Source organism: Vipera berus (assembly GCF_964194415.1).
Source record: "Vipera berus genome assembly, chromosome: 2".
Classification (NCBI taxonomy): Eukaryota; Metazoa; Chordata; class Lepidosauria; order Squamata; family Viperidae; genus Vipera; species Vipera berus.
In genome coordinates, this window is record NC_138203.1 from 137,282,069 (window position 1) to 137,302,644 (window position 20,576).

At 40.3% G+C, this 20,576-nt stretch overlaps 1 protein-coding gene across 1 annotated transcript in view; it reads left to right on the plus strand.

Annotated features, from left to right (window-relative positions):
* Nucleotides 1-601: 601 nt before the first annotated feature.
* The window catches only part of AGAP2 (ArfGAP with GTPase domain, ankyrin repeat and PH domain 2), a 169,396-nt gene continuing 149,421 nt past the window's right edge, over nucleotides 602-20,576 (plus strand). The window contains exon 1 of the mRNA XM_081316633.1: nucleotides 602-1,123. Coding sequence (XP_081172759.1) covers nucleotides 964-1,123 — 160 coding nt within the window. The 5' untranslated portion in view covers nucleotides 602-963. The remainder of the gene's footprint in view (nucleotides 1,124-20,576) is intronic.

Genomic DNA, 20,576 nt, shown 5'->3' on the forward strand with positions numbered 1-20,576 from the left:
TCTTCATCTCCTGGAAACCTCTTTTTTAAGGCAGGTTTCAGAAAGTAGGAAATTATAGGAAATCACTATAAGGAACTATTAATAGCCTGATACTCACTCCATAAGCCTGTCTAGTACTGGCCTCTTTTTTAAATCCATCCAAACTGGCTGCCATTATCACAACTGCTGATTGCAAATTTCACAGTTTAATTGTGTGCTATTTTTTAAAAAAATCCTCCTTTTGATCTTAAAACTTCGCTGCATTTAGTTTCAGGGGGTGAGTTAAGGTTCTGACCTTGCCAGTGAGGCAGGGAAAACTTTTCCCCAGCAGTATTACCTGCTCTACTGTTTACATAATTTTATATAGTTCTGACATGTTTACTCTTATTGTCTTTTAAGTCCTCTTAGTTGGCTCTGGTTTCTCCTTACTGCTTCCCGTGGGGGCAGACTATACCTCATGGGCAAGATACGTCCATGGGTGTGTCTAACTTGTTGGGTGGTGAGGGTAGCTGTGTGCCTCCACATGGTTCTCTGTTTATCTAGATGTAGCTGCCAAAAATACTTCGCAGTAATTATAGCTTTTGGGAACCAGAGTTCCAGCACCTGTGAATCCTGTCCTGCCTGCTCTGGAGTATGTAGCCTGGGATCCTAGAGGATGATTAGCGGCCTTGGCTGAGAAGACACTGGCTGTGCTATGCTTTTTTTTCTTTCTTTCTTTTTAACATAGCTACGCCCTTGCCTGGTGTCAAAATCAGATAGGGATGGGGTGATTCAAAGCGCAGTGGCTTTGAAATGTGACGTTCTTCTCAGGAAGTGCAACCGACAGAGAGAGTGTGGGGGGAAAAAACCCCGATCAGGTTCATGAGAGTGAAGTGGGCACTTTAAGGTTGACTGGGGCCTGCTTAACTTGCCTGGTGAAGAAAAGACAGGAGGTTGCACCATGGGCTGAGATCCTGAGTCACTTCTGCCAACAACAGATACACCATGAATTTGCAAAGGCAGCTGATCTCTGCAGCTATCCGGGCTGAGGCCCAAAGGTACGAGGGGATCAAAGTGCAGCTCAACAAACTTTTTCATCTGGTGGAGCTGGTTGATGACCCTCGGCTGAAAAACAACTTCAAGTTGTCACTGAGCATCCTACGAGGTAGGTGACTTGGACTTGCCATAGGATGGAGGGTGGGAGGTGGGGGTGTCATCTGGCTGGGTTAGGACTTTCTCTGAAGCTACCAAGAGGGCAGATTTGAACTGATTCACTCTACTAAATGCTATAGGGCCCCAGAAAAGGCCTCCTGCAGAATTTAGGGGGAAGGAACCTGCAATATAAAAGATCACATGGGGTTTTAAAAAGTGGAAATGATTCTGACCTGTAGTAACAGTTATGGAGCATTTAAGAGTAAAAGCCCCTTCTTTTTAACAACCTGCGAAGAAAAGGCATTTCTTTGGGAGGCATCAGTGCCATATCATATTAACTTGTCACGTTAAAGGAATGATGAAAAGCATTTTTGCCTTTATTGGAGTTTTCTTGTTCAGTGGGGAAGTATCGGGGGAAGACACCAAAGCCCCATGGAGGAAGTAGATCTCCAGGGCGGAAGGTAGGATGAGGTAGGAAATTCCAGTCAATGGGAATCTGCCTGGCTCTGACATTCCAGAGACAACATGGTGGCCAATTAACCTTGGGAACTGTTGTAGATCTATGGTATTGTGGGGATATATGAATCTGTTTGTATGGATGGTCCCTTGGTCTTTATTTACAGCAGAAGTAAATAGCAAATGATAGTGCTAAACTGTGCTATAAAAAAGCTTTACTTGCTAACTACTGCTTATTTAGATTGTGTTGGAGGCATAGGTTCATCTTATATTTGAGGTGGCAGCCTGAAGCTTCTGGTCAGCTTCATATTAATTGGGCTAGGGCTAGGCGATGAACTTTAACAATGAATGCCTTTCCTGGAGCTTGGTTTGTTTCCATCTTCTTAAAAAAAAAGGCATGGTTAAGCCCAAGTGTAAGTTTAAGGTGGTTGTGGGGAAAATAGGAAGGAGTATTCAATATCTTTATTATCTTGTGTTATTTATTTAAAAATAGTAAGGGTGGGATATAAAAATATACATAAATTTAAGGGCTTAAAATTCTTTTGGAATAAACAGCAAAAGGATGATTATTTTTGAATGTTACAAACAGACTAACCATCCAAATGGATTAAGATGTTGGAATTATTTGTAAGTATCTTTCCCCCAAAAATGATAGGATGAGATTTGAAGGTTGGACACTAGAGAGAACCAGAAGGAATTAAAGATTACAAATAAAGGAGAAGAGCACTTAAATTTGACTTACAGCTCCATATACACAATGGAACAAAATATTTAAACATTGCACATGTTGAAAGATATTTTTAAACAATGGACCCAGAAGTTAACTTTAAGAGAATTAGGGTCTATGGATCAACTGTGTTTAAAAGATGGTATGGAACAGGAACAAGTTTATCAGACAAGACTGAGATTGATTTGAAAATGGATCTAAAAATGACAAGCTACAAGAATAATATGGAAAAAGAGCTTACAATGGATATACAAAACAAACTGGTGGATGTTCTAATAATTTAAAGGCAGTGGTAGGATTCAGCCAGTTAGGCAGAACTGATAGCTAATTTTTTGTTGCCCAGGCCCAGAATGGACTTCCGGAAGTGGCATCCACAGAGAGAACCGGTTGTTCACATATTTGAATCCCATCACTGTTTAAAGGGATATATAAATAACAAACCAAAAGAGTGACTTGGATAACTTTCCTACATTGGATTTACAAAAGTGGCTTGTTAAAGCTTTGAAGAATTTTTTGATAAGGGACAAAGAAAAATGAAATTAAGTTAAACTCTAGGACATTATTTGAATGAACTAAAGATCAAGACTGTTAAAAGTAAAAGGAAGCAATGCAAACTTGGTTTATTTGATCAAGGTTAAAATAGATAGTGTTTTCTCTGTTAAGACTCAATGGACTTTTTGCTGAATAGGACTGAACGACAAGGCTTTATGGATTTTTTTATAGATAACAGATGGGATATGGGGAAAAGAGACCATTGGCTGTATTTTAAAAGGCGATACGTTATTAACATTTTTAAAGTTGTGATGAAGGGGGAAGCCATTTCTTCATACAGTATATTTCTTTTCTTTTTCTTTAGTATACTCTGATTTTTTCTTTCTTTTCTTTGTTTACCTTTTCCCTTGCACTTCTAATTTTTTCTTCTTTTTCTTTTAAGTTTGTATTAGCTTAGTTTTTAATTGTAATGTTTAATAAAATTACTATAAAAATATAAAGAGCCATTTATAAATAATAACCATATTTTTAAAAATATGGTATACCTCTTGTGGAGAAAATTGTGATCTGTGTATTGGCCTGTTTTGCTGTTCAAATGTTCCCAGCAAATGGGCAAAATTGCAACCTGTCCCTGGTTGCCTTTTTTAAATCAGAGGATCTTTCAAAAGAGAATCTTTTCTATGAAGTAATTCTGGAATAGGTTTTTTTTTCCAAATCCATTTTTTTCTCTCCAGCATCAGTGTGGCTTACATGTACGCAAAATGGTTGGCTGAATGACTTTACTGTTGTGCTCCTAAAAAAAAACCTGTGGTTTACAACAAAATGAAATTATAAAATAACCTAATAAAGCAATATATCATAAAAATTTATAGGTATCCCCAAATAACAGTGATTTTAACCATTGAAACCTTTTCCCCAAATATTGGAAGAGATTGCATCATATACCGTAGCTCTCTGAGGACAGGTGCCCCCAAAGTGATAACTGAGAAGCACTGAGATTTTGCAACCATTTCTATAATTTCCCATGCCGAAGGAAACCTCAGCATCGTCATCAAGATATGGAGGCTCAATGGGTAGATTCTCTTTAACATAAACTCTCTCTCTCTCTCTCTCTCTCTCTCTCTCTCTCTCTCTCTCTCTCTCTCTCTCTCTCTCTCTCTCTCTCTCTCTCTCTGTGTGTATGTATGTATATTACGCTTCTCACTCACTAGGGAGAGCGGGGTTTGTTATATTTTGTATTTGTTATATTTTGCTCTATTTCTTGCAGCTTTTATCCAACTCAGTTCTCAAAAGCACTGAATATGTCTACCTCTTAATATCAAACATCAAAAGTGACTGCAGAAAAGTAAACTTGTAAAATCACGGTAACATAGATGCATTATTCTCTTCTGTTCTATTCACTATTAATTTGTTGACGTATTTATTAATATAACTCTATTCACTGTTCTAGTAGGGGAGAAAGCTATTTCTCCATGTGCTCAGATGCTTTCCCCAAGAGCCAATATATTTACAGCTCTTTTTTTTTTTGGAATGTAGGAGAGGTCCAGATGCTAGGGAACAAATTTTTCCATGGAAAGGGGAAGTCCCTGTACATAGCACTTTCTTGTGGAAGAAACTCTCAGCGAGGCCTCTGTTCCAAATGTCACTGAAAGGGCGCATTCAGTCCAGACAAGGTGGCCTCATAGGATCAAAGCCCTGAGCTATACAGGGCTTTAAAACAGACATAGTAGCAGTCACATTGGAACATTTAGGTGCATGACTAATTAGACTGCTGCATGCTGAACTGTTTCCTAAGGGACCTAGCCTCAAGGGCAGCTCCATGTACAATGATTTGCAGTAGCCCAGCTTCTCTCCATCTGGATCCTTATAACCTCCAATAACTAGGCCAAACCTTCCACTGCCTTGCCAGCTTAGCCTAAAGCAGAAAACAAAATGTCCCCAACTCTTAATCCTTATGGGCAGTCCAATGGGCAATCCAGAAAGGTAGCATGAATGATGGTATTGTATAGCAGTGGAAGGTCTAAAAAGATTGGGAGTGATGCTGTCTCTCTACCTGTGTCTGATGTCTAGATCACCTACCAGCACAAAACGCAATCGGTGCAAAATTTATGTCCCACAGCCAGCCCTGAAATGTAATTGAAAAGGGTCTAGGTCAGGGGTAGGCAACTTTGGCTCTTTTATGACTCGTGGACTTCAACTCCCAGAATTCCTGAGCCAGCTGGCTCAGGAATTCTGGGAGTTGAAGTCCACGAGTCATAAAAGAGCCAAGGTTGCCTACCCCTGGTCTAAGTAATATTTTTCCTCTAAGGAACCTGGGCGCTCCAAACCTTTCTCCAAAAAGGGTATTTTGGAAACTAGGCAATAATTGTCCAGTGTGGTTGGTTCTAGGGAAGGCCTGTCGAAAACAGGAGAAACCTCTACTTCTCTTACGGTGGCCAGCATCACTACCTCTCTCCCAATAAAGTGCTGCTGCCAATCTCTCTTGAGCCAGCTAGATAAGCTCTCACTCACTTCCTGATGGAGTCAAGGAGGGCATGGGGCCAGTTTATACGTGGTAGAACTCATATTGCTGACCCAAGCCACAGCCACTTCCTCAGAATCAAGGAGATTGAGTGAAACCATGCAGATGACTATCAAAGTCCCTTGTGGTGCACAGCCTGCAACTCATTCTGCTACTAAGCTATACTTTCAGCTCCTGATAAGTATATTATAAAATAATAGAGAAAGGTTTTTGAAGCGTATTAGCCACATTAAAAGCTTTTGCACAAATGGAAAACAACTGTTAACAGAATAAATGAATACAACATTTGAAGTCAAGTTACACTATATCTCGTTATCTCTGTTTCTCTAATAGCCGAGGACGAGACTCACAAAATAATCGATGACATGAGAAATTCAGTCATATACATTTACAAATTTCTGAAATAGTCACTGTATTATCAAAAGAAGAAGAAGCAGCACGGGCCAGATTTATACTACATACGTATCTTACTTATCTTCCTCTACCAATTCTCAGCACTCCTTCGCTTCCGTAACACTTCTGAAGTAACCAACAGTGATCTCATTCATCTTCACTTCCTCCTGTTCAAAACTAGGTATTTGTGGCTTTGTTCCAGTTTATAATTTTCTTAGAAGCAACAAAAAATACACTCTAGTTGAAATTACAGAGCATCTCCTTGGGGGTTTTAGCTTTGCTTATGGTGATGATTTATGTTGACAGTCCGGTGTGTGTTGCCATCAGACAGCGCAGCCAAAAAAGAAAGCTACAAATAGTTGCAGCAGTGTGCTCAGAAGAAAAAGTTAAGCAGTGTTTCTCAACCTCAACCACTTTAAGATGCCTGGACTTCAACTCCCAGATTTTTTCAGCCAGATTTGCTAGCAGGGGAATTCTGGAGTTGAAGTCACCCATCTTAAAGTTGCCAACACTGAGATACACTGCTCTAGAGTCTAGAGCAGGGGTCAGCAACCTGAAACAGTGAAAGAGCCACTCGGAACCGGTTCCCTCACAAAAGGAAAAACTGGGAGCCGCAAAAAATGTGTGCGCATGTGCGTACATGCGCAGAACAGGGTTTGACTGAAGAGTGAAGCCAAGGCGAGATATGCACCTACCCTGCATATTTGAATTGATTGGTTGAACTTTTTTAGTCCCACTTTTTTTTTTTTTGGACTGCACATGGCAGAGGACTGGGAGCCGCGGGAGACGGCTGAAAGAGCCGCATGTGGCTCCGGAGCCGCGGGTTGCAGACCTGTGGTCTAGAGGAATTGGTGAGTGAAAGAGTTAGCAATGTGAAAATATCCCTTGTTCGTTTTGTCATCCAGGCAGCCTCAGTACTTTTAAGGCCATAATCTCCAGACTGCCTCCTATAGATCCCCAATCTAATTGCACTATACATACATACTTCAGCAAAATGGATCTTAGGTGTTTTTATTCAGCATGGCTTATACTAACAACAATCCTACTAAAAAATGTAAAATTTTTAATGAACAGAATACAAGTGGTTCTCGACTTATGACAGCTGAGCCCAACATTTCCATTGCTTAGTGTAGGGGTGTCAAACTGCTGGCCCGTGGACTGGCTTCATCATACCGAAGCTGCGCCCACCCCATTGCCGGCAATGCAAAAAGAGTCGCGATACGTCACGTAAGGTGGCTTAGTGAGACGGTTGTTAAATTTCACCACCTTTCATGCCACATTTGTTAAATAAATCACTACAGTTGTCAAGTTAGTAACATGGCTGTTAAGTGAATCTGGCTTCCCCATTGACTTTGCTTGTCAGAAGTTTGGAAAATGTGAACACATGACCTCCAGATCCCATAACCATCATTAATATGAGCTGAAGTTTGATCACATGACCATGGGGATGCTGCAATGGTCATACTTGTGAAAAACAGTCATAAGTCACTTTTTTCATGCTGTTGTAACTTTGAATGGTCCCTAAACAAGTGGTTGAAATTCGAGGATTATCTGAAGCCCCATTGTCCTGTGTACTAAGTGCACAATTGTCTTATCGTATCAGGGCAACCACTAGAGAGCAGCAAAGAGTTTTCTCCATCTTTTCCCTGCCACCTAATGGTCACCTGCATCTTTGCAGACTGTTATACCGCAGTTGCCCACCCCAAAAGTAAGAGAGATGCCCACCCTCTATTTATAATTTACATTGCAATCAGAAATACCAATCACTAGAGGCTGGGGAAAAAAGAGGATTTAATTTACATTTTCATGTAAACTAAATCGATATTCATTTATTAGATTTACATCTAATCTTTCTTCCAAACATATCCTGCACTACTGAACTTCCTTTGAGGATCCCCCCCCCCACCTGACCCCAAGCAATCCTCAGGCAGGACCGAGCAATTGTGTCTGCCCTCAAATCATCTGCTGAAGTTCCACAACTGAGAGTGGACCCAAGTGTCCCCTTACCCTGGTGGTTGTCTCACAGTGTTGCCAGGATGAAGAATTTGAACGTGGTGATACGCTGAGCTCTACCTGACGGGCATGGGAGCCCTGTTCTCCTTTGCATGTGGTTATTATTCTCTGCGTGTACATAAAAGAATGTAGGAAACTGTCTTCCGCAGCCACGCGAGGTTAGGCTGCCTTTGCAACAAAACGTCTTTTCTCTTCAGCAGTGCTACACAGAGAGCGAGAGAGCGCTATTCCCTTGGCTGCAGCACAGAGCTCTAAGAAGTGTCAGAGATGGGGAAATAAGGTTTCATCCTAATTCTTTTCCCACCCACCCTCCAAAGTCTGTGAAGTGCAAGAACAAAGTGCAAACTTTATCTATGCACAGCAGCCCTTGCTTGGTGCCATTTTCACTTCCCTTGAGAAATCTGCCAATCTTCAGATATTTAAAATGTTATCTGAAAGAGGGGCCCCCCATCCTAAAAGCAATATTGGGGATCCTCCTTCCATAAGGGTTCACTGTGGAGAAAAGTGGCCCAGAAAGTAGATAGCTCCCTCTTAATATCAGTGGCAAGACGCTCATTTTCATCCAAGGCAAACAGGCCATAAATATCAAATAAGTTCCGGTTCTGGAATGTGAGGTCAACAGATGGGAGTATGTAACAAATAAAAGGAAGAATTTCCTCATTCAGGGTATGGTTAAACAATGGGATTCCTTTTGGAAGGTGTAGTAACAACCAACCCAAGGTACACTTTTACAAAATGAATAGAGGAATCCAGAATATGTTAAGGGAAGTGTCTAACTATAATTGTTGGCTATCTGTTACCTGCAACATCAGAGTCAATAAATTTCTCAACACTAGTTGTTAGGCCTACGGAATGTCCTGCTTATGATATTTGGCTAGTAGTTGATTGGACTTGTTTTGCACAGTATGCCTTGGCCTTTGCTCTGAGCTAGCCAGAGCACATTTAAATCATTGCTGTCCCAACAAGGCTATGCTGATACCGCAAATATTTATCGGGGGAAGCTGATGATATCTGAGTCAGATAAATGCCCTATCAGTATTTTTAACAGTAATTGCTAGAAGCTGCCCAGCTCCGTTTTATCTGGACTTGCTGGAATAGGATGTAACAGATAAAGATACATACCCCATTGTCCTCTTTCCCTATGGAGGGAGCAGTATCATGTAGAATACAGAAATGGAGTAAGAAATAATAAGCTGAGTGAATGAATAACTAAAATGAACTTATTCAATCTCATCTACCACACCTCTGCATCTCTTTGTTTTGCCCATTTAATAATTCAATCTATTCACTTTGTTATAATGCTTCTTTTAATTTAGCAGCATGAATTTTCTTTTCCTGCTCATTAATTGCTGAAAAGCAAAAATCTGGTTTGAATATTAATGTTAATGTTTTTGCATTCATTCTTGCCTCTTTTCCCTTTTATCTATTCTAGGGGAACAATAATGGCATCCCTCTCAACCTTAGACACAGATGCAGCCTTCACACATATTAAGCAAATTGCACTACCACTTTAGAAACACTAACATCCATCTTTAACATTTTTGCAGTTACAATGTCTACACCTGCAGCCTTACTATTTTTCAAAATCCTCAGAGCATGTATGACTTCATCAATTATCTTCTTCGGCACATTTATAGCATTCATTTCTGTTTTAAACTCGGCAATATGTCTGACATATAACATGTCTTACACAGATCTTTAATATTTTCCTTCTAGCATTTCCTCACTTTAGTTTCGTTCCAAATTGTTTCATTGTTTTTATTCCATTCCTGATGGAGACGCCTTGTTTAGACTTTGCAAAGCTTCATGCCAAGCTTGCCAATAAATTTTAATCCTCTTGTAATCATCTGACTTGGCAGAAGGCTTTCAGAAATGATTGTGCTAAATTAGTTTCTTTATTACAGACAAGAATTATGTACACACAGAATTACCCACCATCGTACACTGAAATCTAAGCCGATATGTAGGTCTATACAAGTAGTTCTTGGTTAACGATAGTAATTGGGATTGGAATTTCCATCCCTAAGTGACATGATCGTAAAGTGCAATATGACATGACTGTATTGTTGCCATTGTTAAAGTGAATCCCACAATGTCATTAAGCATGACATCACATGGTCACCATTTGTAACCTTTGATCAGCTTCCCCACTGTCTGCTTATTGATAATGATAACTTTATTGTCACTTTGAATGTACACCAATCGGCATACATCAAAATGAAATTTCGTTGCATACAGCTCTCAAAGGGTCACCACCTCCGATATATACTCCTTGTTCATGGCCCGCTCAAATTTCACATTGTCCATTTTAGTCTCTAGGGAGTGAACAATGGGAAACAGGACAGATGGAAATGGGGCTCCATGTAGATTAGCCCTCAAGTTAGCTTGTATTCTGACAACCTCGCCTTCTTTCCTTTTTCTGATCCTGACTCTTCCACCTTTTCCTTAAAGAGGCCTTGCTTCTTTTCGCCCCTGGAGCACGCTGCCGCCACCACCAACTCCTCCAAAAGCCTCTCTCTCTTCCTCTGGGCCTGCCGACAGCCTCATCCAGTTCCTTCGCTCCATAACCTCCAGGTCCTCTCCTCCTCTGCCTCCTCCGGAAACAGCCCTGATTTGCAATACAATCCATCACTAGGCCAGCAGTCAGATCTTGCTGCTGGTAGAACAAATTCAAACAGCGCCAACGACTTTTAACGGTCTCACCAACAGTTCCAAAACAACTAGAAACTCGCCATGCCAGCAAAGATTGTCAGTCGTATGTCGTATGTTACCTTAGTTCCACCATGTTGCTCAAACACATTAAAATCTTCCTGATCATGTGGCCTATAGCCCTTACTATCCCTCTCAAAACTATTCGCCTTCAAGAGCCAATGCAGCTGCAGCCATTCCAGGCGCTGCCATACTGCATTATTGCAGACATGTTGCGAGACGTATCGGGACTGTTTTACCATTGCTGGCAATGGGGTGGGCGTGGCTTCTGGATGATGCGTCTGACCCATGGGCCGGCAGTTTGACACCCCTGGCTTATTGGAAACCAGCAGTGGAGGTTGCAAATAGCAATCACGTTGTAATTGTGAGCCAGTCACCAAGTACTTGGATCACTATCATCTGACTGCAGGGATGCTGCAATGGCAAGAACTACAAGGACCCATTGCAAGTACAAGTAGTCCTTGACTGATAACAGTTCATTTAGTCTCTGTTTAAAGTTACAATGTCAGTGAAAAAAGCGAGTTATGACAGTTTTTCACATTTATGACCTTTGGCAGCATCCCCATGGTCACATGATCAAAATTCAGATGCTTGGCAACTGACTCATATTTATGACAGTTGCAGGGTCCAGGGGTCATGTGATCACTTTTTGAGACCTGGGGGAAAATCAGTTTCACTTAACAACCATGCTACTAATTTATCAACTGGAGTGATTCACTTAAGAACTGTGGCAAGAAAAGTTGTAAAATGGGGCAAAATTCACCTAACTAATGTTTCACTTAGCAACAGAAATTCTGGGCTCAGTTGTGGTTGTAAGTTGAGGACTACCATTCATTCAGTGCCAATGTAACTCTGAATGGTCCCTGAACGAATGCTCATTAAACAAGGACTACCTCTATTAGTAAAGGAGTTTAAAGCTGACCTTGAGGAAAGTATGAGAGAGCTGCTAAGGTAAGAGCAAGCCATTCAGGAGGGACTTAGAAAAGAAATTATCTAGTCCAGAGATAGAAAGAAGCTCAGGAAAGAAACTCATAATCATTTTTCCGTGATATTGTTTAGTATAAGTTAAGACACAGAGCAATTTGGATAGGTTTTCAAGATTCTCTTACAACACCCTATAACAGTAAAGTAGCATTTGTGCAATCGCTGTGATATGTCTTTCTAGACTTGGCATAAGGTAAAGGTAAAGGTTCCCCCGCACGTGCGTCCTAGTCGTTTCCGACTCTAGGGGCCGGTGCTCATCTCCGTTTCAAAGCCGAAGAGCCAGCGCTTGTCCGAGGACGTCTCCATGGTCACGTGGCCGGCATGACTAGACGCCAAAGGCACATGAAACGCTGTTACCTTCCCCACCGTAGTGGTCCCTATTTTTCTACTTGCATTTTTACGTGCTTTCGAACTGCTAGGTTGACAGAAGCTGGGACGAGTAACAGGCTCTCACTCTGTTACGCGGCACTTGGGATTCGACCCGCCAAACTGCCGACCTTCTGATCGACAAGCTCAGCGTCCTAACCCACTGAGCCACCGCGTCCCTTGGCATACTGTACCTCAAAAGACTGACAACATTTCAGGATTGAAATTCTAGGCTTTTTCCTCCTAGCTTTCCAGGTCAATGGATATTTGGCTTTTCTGTTGATGGGTTGGAAGGCATCTGACCCAGCATGACATAATAATTTTCCAGAGGATGGAAAACTACTGGTTCTTACCCTGCCAGCCATTTTTTACCTATTTCCTAATCATTTTTTTATTACTATAAAAATGAACCGTGTATTTTTCTGCCTCTTTCAACATTAACTTTGCCTTTTTGTCTACATTTTCTGTATCTATTCTTCCTGTACACATTATACAGTATCTTTCCCTCATCCTTCCAGTATTTTTGTGACAGATGTTCTCCGATATGTTATTTTTCTCATTTACCTCTTCTACTTCATTCCTTTAAAGTCCTTTTCCTACTTCCCTAATATGACTTTACATTTATATTAACTACTGTACTTCCCTTTAATTTAATAATCCCCATTAACAAAATATTGTACTTTGAATATATTAAATATATTTGTGGAACTCTATAAGAGGGTTAATTTTCAGCTGGTTTACATACCCTATTTCCTTTTATTCTATTAGGAGATTGTTTTATCTTTTAATGTTTTTTTAAAAAAACATTTTTTCTCTTCCTGCAGTTATTTTATTTCCAGGGTTTTTTCCCCCCCTCCTGTTCCCCTCATCATTCCCCAAGATCTACTCTTGACACAACTAATGCTTGGTTTGTCCTACATTCAGAATTTCTCATTACTATTCACTACTTCATAGGCTTTCATCCCAAACAATAAAGCACTCATCCTTTTAGATTAATATTCATTCCTTTGACGTGGGTACAGTATGTATGAATAGTCTTATGGTTAAATCCTGTTTTTAGAACACACAGAACTTTTTGAAGCAAATACTCACCATACTCACCATTCTCACTCATTCTGGCCTCTGAATGGCCAATCACTTTGGGTGCACCTTCTCTTTGCATTCTCACCCATCCATTGATATCCTTTTTTCCCCTGCTGAATTACGTGCTTTAAGCATGTTCCGTTGTTTTTCCAAAACTCATCCCTGATTCTTACATTAGCACCATTTACTAGAGTTTAATTTGCAACTAGCACCAATCCAGGATTCCTACTTTCATATGCACCCATTACAACTTAGATGACACCAATTCATACTTTCTGACATATATATTTGAGCACTTCCACCCACAATTAAGTCAATATCTTCATTTCCTTGGATATTTATCAATTCTACCCCACAAGATCAGACTACTTTCATGCAAAACTATTACACTGTACTCCTTCCTATCTGTTTCACAAACAACATATATATTTTTCTTTAATTTAATCTATTAACTGATGCTGTTTGCCATTGGCTCCTCCAGTATTCTATATCCTGTGGCTGTCACCTAATGGGCCCCTTGATAGTGGTGTCTAGTAGCCATCATGGCTTTGGTCTGAGGAACTTTTTCCATAATACATTTGAAAATGTAGTTAGAAGTGGTGTAGTTAGTCATACCTGTATCACATATAGTGTCAAGGAATTGCACTGCAGCTGTCCAGATGAAGGTGGAGACACTGAAACAAACGTAGTGTCTTTTATACAAATATAAATATAAATATGTTGAATATTCAAATTTACAGCAGTTTTTGCCATCATCTAGAAAAGGAAGAACGTAAGATAGTCAGGAACACAGGAATAGGATGAGGTAAATCTAAACAGTATACAGAACACGCAGAAGAAAAGGGCGGGAAAAAGGGAAACTCCCCCATTACATTTACAGCAACCCATCATAGTGTAGATTGCATCATGCATGAGTCAGCACTAACTAATCAACTACAAGTGTGTGTTCTGGCTTATTGTACACTTTATTGTTCCAGCTACTAAATTCAGTATCCTAACATATAGCAAATCCTAGTAAAGGTAATTAAAGTACCAATCGGCTTCAGCACATTTTGGGCAGCATGTTATAAACCCAACCATAATCCAGATTTGTGCTAAATATGCTCAGGCTATTTTATGAAAGCTAGGATATCCACTCCAGGGACTAGCTTGCATGCCAACATGTTATTGTTCATACCAAATCAAGCAGTTGATAGACAGATGCAGTTTGCTAGCACACACTCTAAAGGAAGGCAGATAATTTTGCAGAAGTGTGTTGTACTATTGATCTGTTACTGCAAATTCTACACATCAAACTAGAGAATATGGAAACAGAGTCGAAGAAAAAAGGAAATGAGAATATGTGATCATTTCACTGAGGCCCTTTTCATGCATAAGACATGTCAATAGACCTTTCCCGCCCCTCCAGGTGCCAGGATGCAGTAAAAACAGTACAAAGAATAAAGCATGATCGAATATGTGGCACAAAAGTAACCACAAGGAAGTAACTCAAGTAGACGGTTCACATATTTTTTACACCTTGCAGTGCTGCAATTGCAGATTTGAATGGTTAACTGTGTTGGTCTTGGATTCTTCACATTTGAACAGCTTCTAAAAAACAGCATGAATCATAGTCACCAGTTTGGCCCACTAACTCTCCCACAACCACAGCTTTTTGTTGACTCTGATTATGTAGTGTTTCTGTGCTTTATTTGTATTTTCCCCCTTTGTTCCTTCTAGCAACTTCCTCACCAAATGCCCAGTGACTGCTTCCCTGAATGCAAGCAGTCTCTGACTCTGACTTTCAAGGAGATGGATGCCATCCTGCCAAAATTATGTACAAAAAGTGTAGGTACTCCTTGACTTACAACTGTTCATTTCATTACAGTGGCACTGAAAAAGTGATACCCCGCAACCCCGCCCTAGCTTGTTTTTTAGGTGTGGGCCTCGCCCCCAAACTAGGGCTTATTTTTAGGGTAGGGCTTATATTAGGCCCACCCCCAAAAATCAAGCTAGGGCTTATTTTCAAGCTAGGCCTTACCGTTGAGGAAACACAGGGTATGAGAGTGAAGTAGTTATCTTAGTCGTGAAATCAAATGTTGGATTCCAGGCTTCTGGAAGAAGTTTCTCAGTTAGAAATGGATTGTATTGGGCAGTTTGGAAGTTTTTCAATCCTTGAACCACTCTCTATTTGGGGCCTGTTGGGTCTGTTTAGAATGCTCCAAATAAGCTGTTTTATGTGAAAACTGTTAAATAGTGGGCTCTTCGGTGCAGGAATGACGACACGAGGCTGAGTACAAGATAACTCATACTTTATTTCTTGCTAGAACTGTACTGAAGCATGGGCTGCAACCAGCCGCAATACATAGTCTAGCCCCTAGGCAGCAGCCAATAGGTTTGGACCAACACTTGCCACCTGGGGCTAGCCAATTGAAAGACAAGAGACAGTTAGTCTGGGTTGCTGGAGAGCCGTTACCTACTCCAGCAACCCACGTGGTGTATCACCAAAACCCAGTACATAACAAAAACCATTTAACATGAGAAAGGTTCTGTACACCCCCAGCATCTAGAAACCAGAGTAAATTAAATATAAGTTATATCCACAAGGCACTCAGAGAATTGCTGAGAATAAAAACCTGCAGAATTCAGATGTAGCTGAAACTGAACACTAAGCAATCACGACCAATATGGCCAATGATGAAGAATGATGGTTCAGCAATATCTAGATGGCCACAGGTTCTGTCATCCAGCACTCACACAAGAAAACAAGGGCATTATGGGATTTTTAATTGGTATCATTCATCCAATAGATATAGCTTGGAGAAGCAAGGGCTTTTCGTCTTCAGCTTTTTGGCAATTATTCATAGTGCTACATTCCCAACATTTGGTCAACTCTGAGGTAGCCTGTAATGTCAGCCCAGAAATGATTTGCTCAGTGCATAGTAATGTACCTGGAAATTTGTATGTAGCAGGAATTTCTTGGCAGGTGAAAGCATTCTGTGAGCAAGCTAACTTTCTTGGTTATTTTTCCAGTAGTGATGATCAGTTGAGCAGAGCTGAAAACTCAAATGGCCTGCTTTTATACATCAAAGGACTTCCAAATATACGAAATTAGCAGCTAATAACATTCAGCCTAAGAAATGAAACATCTTTTCTGATTGTATTCATATTGCACTTTGATGAATTTGACCATTGTTAGCAATGTGGTTTTGAGCCGATTCTTAATTGTGCCTTTTAAAAAACATATTATGCATAAACAACTTTTAAAATGTATTTTAGTACGTTTTAAAGCTGTTGCTGAATGTCATTATCTTGATGTTTAGCAGGTGATATTTGAAATGGTTTAAAATAAAACTGAGCAGTTCTGCAACATTTGATTGTGGGAGATGATCCCACTGAAATATTTTGTAATGTAAATATTTGTGCAGTAAATTATATTTCTCTTTTTAAAAACATAAATGAATACTTAAGAAAAATAATGGCATCTATTATTTCACTTTGCTGAAATATACCTTTTGTTTTTTGTTTTTTTAAAAGTTAAAATCAGTCCCTTAAGAAGTAAAGTAAAAGTATAAGAATGTTGATTCAAATATATTTATTTGATTCAAGATTGGGTTTGGCCTGTGGATTGATTGAGATTGTTTTTCGGCATATCTGGAAGGTGCAGTCTCCTATGGTTATTCAATGAGCGAGTCTTTAACACTTGCAGAAAATCTTATTCCTAAATAGAAACATATGTCACTCCCCTTGATGACATCCAAAGTATCACAGCCCCATAAATAAATTTAATGATTATAGTTTACCTACAGAATTTCCTGGACAGAGGTTTGGGATCCGGAAAAGTTCTTTTTAAGATAGCAACCATCATACACAAACCAGGGGCACTTTTAACTAGTTAGTTTCTAGAGTTTCTAGATGATTTCAGAAAAAGGAAAGAAGGCGAGGTTGTCAGAATACAAGCTAACTTGAGGGCTAATCCACATGGAGCCCCATTTCCATCTGTCCTGTTTGCCATCGTTCACTCCCTAGAGACTAAAATGGACAATGTGAAATTTGAGTGGGCCCCGAACAAGGAGTATATATCGGAGGTGGTGACCCTTTGAGAGCTGTATGCAACGAAATTTCATTTTGATGTATGCCGATTGGTGTACATTCAAAGTGACAATAAAGTTATCATTATATGCTGCTGTAAAGTCCCGGGGTCTCTAAGGACAAAGGTATCTATTTTGAGCTGTTACAGGCTTTGATGATGTGGAGAGAAATATACCATATTACCAGGAAAGATAAGGATCTGGAATCAAAGTAAATACTGCTGGCTATTTTATTCATTGTCTTATTCCTTTAAACAAGTGGAAAGTGGAAAGCTGGAAAATGTGGACTGGAGAAAAGATCCTGATCCTGCCTCGGCTTATTGATGCAAATGGAGAAATAGTCTACATAGAAGCACTATTAAACAGAGCTTCAGATCCAGTGACTACTTCCTGTCCCTGCAGTGGTTGTGTTATATTATGATATTGCCAGCTGCTAGCTGACTGAATGCATATTGCCAACTAAATAGAGAAAAGCAAAACAAAACACCAGGCTGGCTTTTCTCTTGAGCTTTTAAAAACAATCTGAAATCAGTATCTCCCATGATGAAGGATTATCATTTGATAGGACATCAAGTTGCTGTAAAAACAATCAAAGCAACATCCTTGTAATTCATGCCTCCAAATTACAGGTAGTCCTTGACTTACAACAGTTTGTTTAGTGACCTTTCAAACTTACAACCACTGAAAAAAGTCACTTATGAGTATGACCATTTTTCACACTTACAACCATTACAGCATCCCCACGGTCATGTGACCAAAATTCAGATGCTTGGCAGCAGGCTCATATTTTTGATGATTGCAGTGTCCCAAGGTCACATGATCCTCTTTTCTGACCTTTTTACAAGGAAAGTCAGTGGGGAAGCCAGATTCACTTAACAACCGTATTACTAACTTAAGAGCAGCAGTGATTACTTAACAACTGTGGCAAGAAAAAAAGAAAATGGGGCAAAGCTCACTTAAGAAATGTCTTGCTTAGCAACTGAAATTTTGGGTTCAGTTGTGGTTGTAAGTTGAGGACTACCTGTATTAACATTTAAAGCCTGAAGATTGCCAACATTTTGCACGCCAACTATAGTGCTCTTTCATTCCAATGGACACAGATTAAACAGGGAAAGTTCTGATCCCCTTCCACAGGGATCAAAACTGACGAGAGTTTCCTTCTTCTTGCAAGCAGATTTCTTCTAAAGGTACAGGAATAATGCCAGAGGAAAAATTGGCAAACATCCATGGTAGCGGCTTGCTTATTCAACTTTCAGAACCATTCCAGGAATTCTTCCTTCCTGTTTAACATAAAGAAGAAAACCTGTTTTCTTTGACTGATCATTAAGCACGTGATTTTCTTCTATCTGGGGGGAAAAATAGCAGGAAGTGGCTTGCTGACTATTGTGCACTTAGGGGTACGGCAAATAGAGTACCACAAGGCCTCCGTTTTTGAATTGCTGAGCACTGTGGTTTTCCTGCCAGACACAGCCTTCTGCATCTTGTACTACTGATTTGACAAGTTCTCTCTCCCTCCCTCCCTCCCTCCCTCCCACTCTCTCTGTCTCTCTCTCTTCCCAACCCCCTTCCAAATTGAGCAATTTATTTGCTACCTTTCTCCTTTACCTGTCATAGTAGGAAAATCATCTCTTTTCCAGAACAACTGGGAAAGGGGAAATAATGGGTTTAGGCTATTTTTTGTTTGTTTGCTTTTTAATTATGGCCATGCTTTATATCACTGGTGTTCTCTGTGTATTTTTATCCTTATTTAATGAGTGCCAACTATTTGGAATCCACTAGTGAAGAAGAGGGAGGGATGCGGTGGCTCAGTGGGTTAGGACGCTGAGCTTGTCGATCAGAAGGTCAGCAGTTTGGCGGGTCGAATCCCGAGTGCCGCGTAGCAGAGTGAGCGCCTGTTACTCGTCCCAGCTTCTGCCAACCTAGCAGTTCGAAAGCAAGTAAAAATGCAAGTAGAAAAATAGGGACCACTACGGTGGGAAGGTAACAGCGTTCTGTGCACTTTTGGCATCTAGTCATGCCGGCCACATAACCACGGAGATGTCCTCGGACAAGCGCTGGCTCTTCGGCTTTGAAACGACTAGAGTTGGAAACGACTAGCACTCATGTGCGGGGAAACCTTTACCTTTACCTTTTAGTGAAGAAGGATTCGTGGCAGGTTACTGAACATCCAAATAAGCACATGGTCGTTTTGAACAGCTGGATATTATATTTGTAATCCAGATTTACTTTAGCTTTACATCTTTCACGTTGGTTTTTTTTTATGTCAATTTCCTTGTTGCTAATCTCTGCCAAAAGCAGAACTGGGTGATCTGTATAAATTTGGAACACTGAGAAATGTAGGTTGTCTATTGGTGTTTCTGCTTGGAACATACTGGGTGTATTTTCTTAAAGAGAAACAGTTGGTGACATCAGGCTGCAAACCAGGAGACTGAGTTCTAGTCCTGCCTTAGGCACAAAACCAGCTGGGTGTGCTTGGGCCAGTCTCTTTCTCTTTCAACCCTAGGGAAAAAACAAAGACAAATAACTCCAAAAATCTTGCTAAGAACATTGAACTAAGCCAGGGGTAGGCAACCTCGGCTCCATTATGACTCATGGACTTCAACTCCCAGAATTCCTGAGTCAGCTATGAAGTCCATGAGTCATAAAAGAGCCAAGGTTGCTTACCCCTGGACTAAGCAGTCACTAGGAGTCAACACCCAGCTCCAATACCAAAAAAAAGGGCTTAAAGTTATGCATCATATTAGAATTCCTACTCTCCTCTTCAGGCCTCCAGCTATTTATCATTATTTCTCTCAAGTCCAGATTCCCAGGGATGTTTTAGAATGCTTACTGGAGACACATCTTTCTAAATACAATAATCTCCACCTCTTTGTCGGCACTGTTTCCCAATGGGAGAAACCAACAACATGTGTACTGAATCTTCCAAGAAGGCACAGGTTTCACACCAGGATCAAAAAATACCATCAATAATTCCTGTATTTACCCTAAGGGACATCAATTGTTATTCTACTTTTCTGGAATGATAGGAGATCCTAGATATCATTTGAATTATTTGTATTCTTACTGGCAGCCACTATTCTGGGTATTAATTGCCATACTTTTTTTTTTCATTTCCAGCCAGCCATAGTAATTCATATACTTTTCATGTCTGGGATTGCTTGAAGAGTGGATGCAAAAATTCTATATGAAAGTCACATCCTAGCTCTAGGCAATAATCCATGCTGCCTATTTTTAAGTAAGAAATGGGGAGGGCAGGGGCAATTCCATTAACACTTAGCTGTGGTGACTGGATAGCTTTTGGGAGCTGTAGTGACACAGTGATTAGAACGTAGTAAAAGGTTGCCTTTCACCCTTCTGAGGCCAGTAAAATGAAGGCCCAGATTGTTGGGGGCAATATGTTGACATTGTAAACTGTCTAGAGAGGGCAGTAAAGCACTGTGAAGCGGTATATAAGTCTTAAGTGCTATTGCTATTATGTAAATTGGAGGTCAACTGTTTCCAATACGACTTAGGTTCCTGAATTTTGTCCTCAAGTTAATACAGAAGAGAACGACTGTCAGAGCTGGCTTAACCATAATAAAAGACATGGAAACAGAAGGCTAAGCTAGAACCCTTTCCTTGATCTTCATTAAACACATTTCAGTTTACTGAA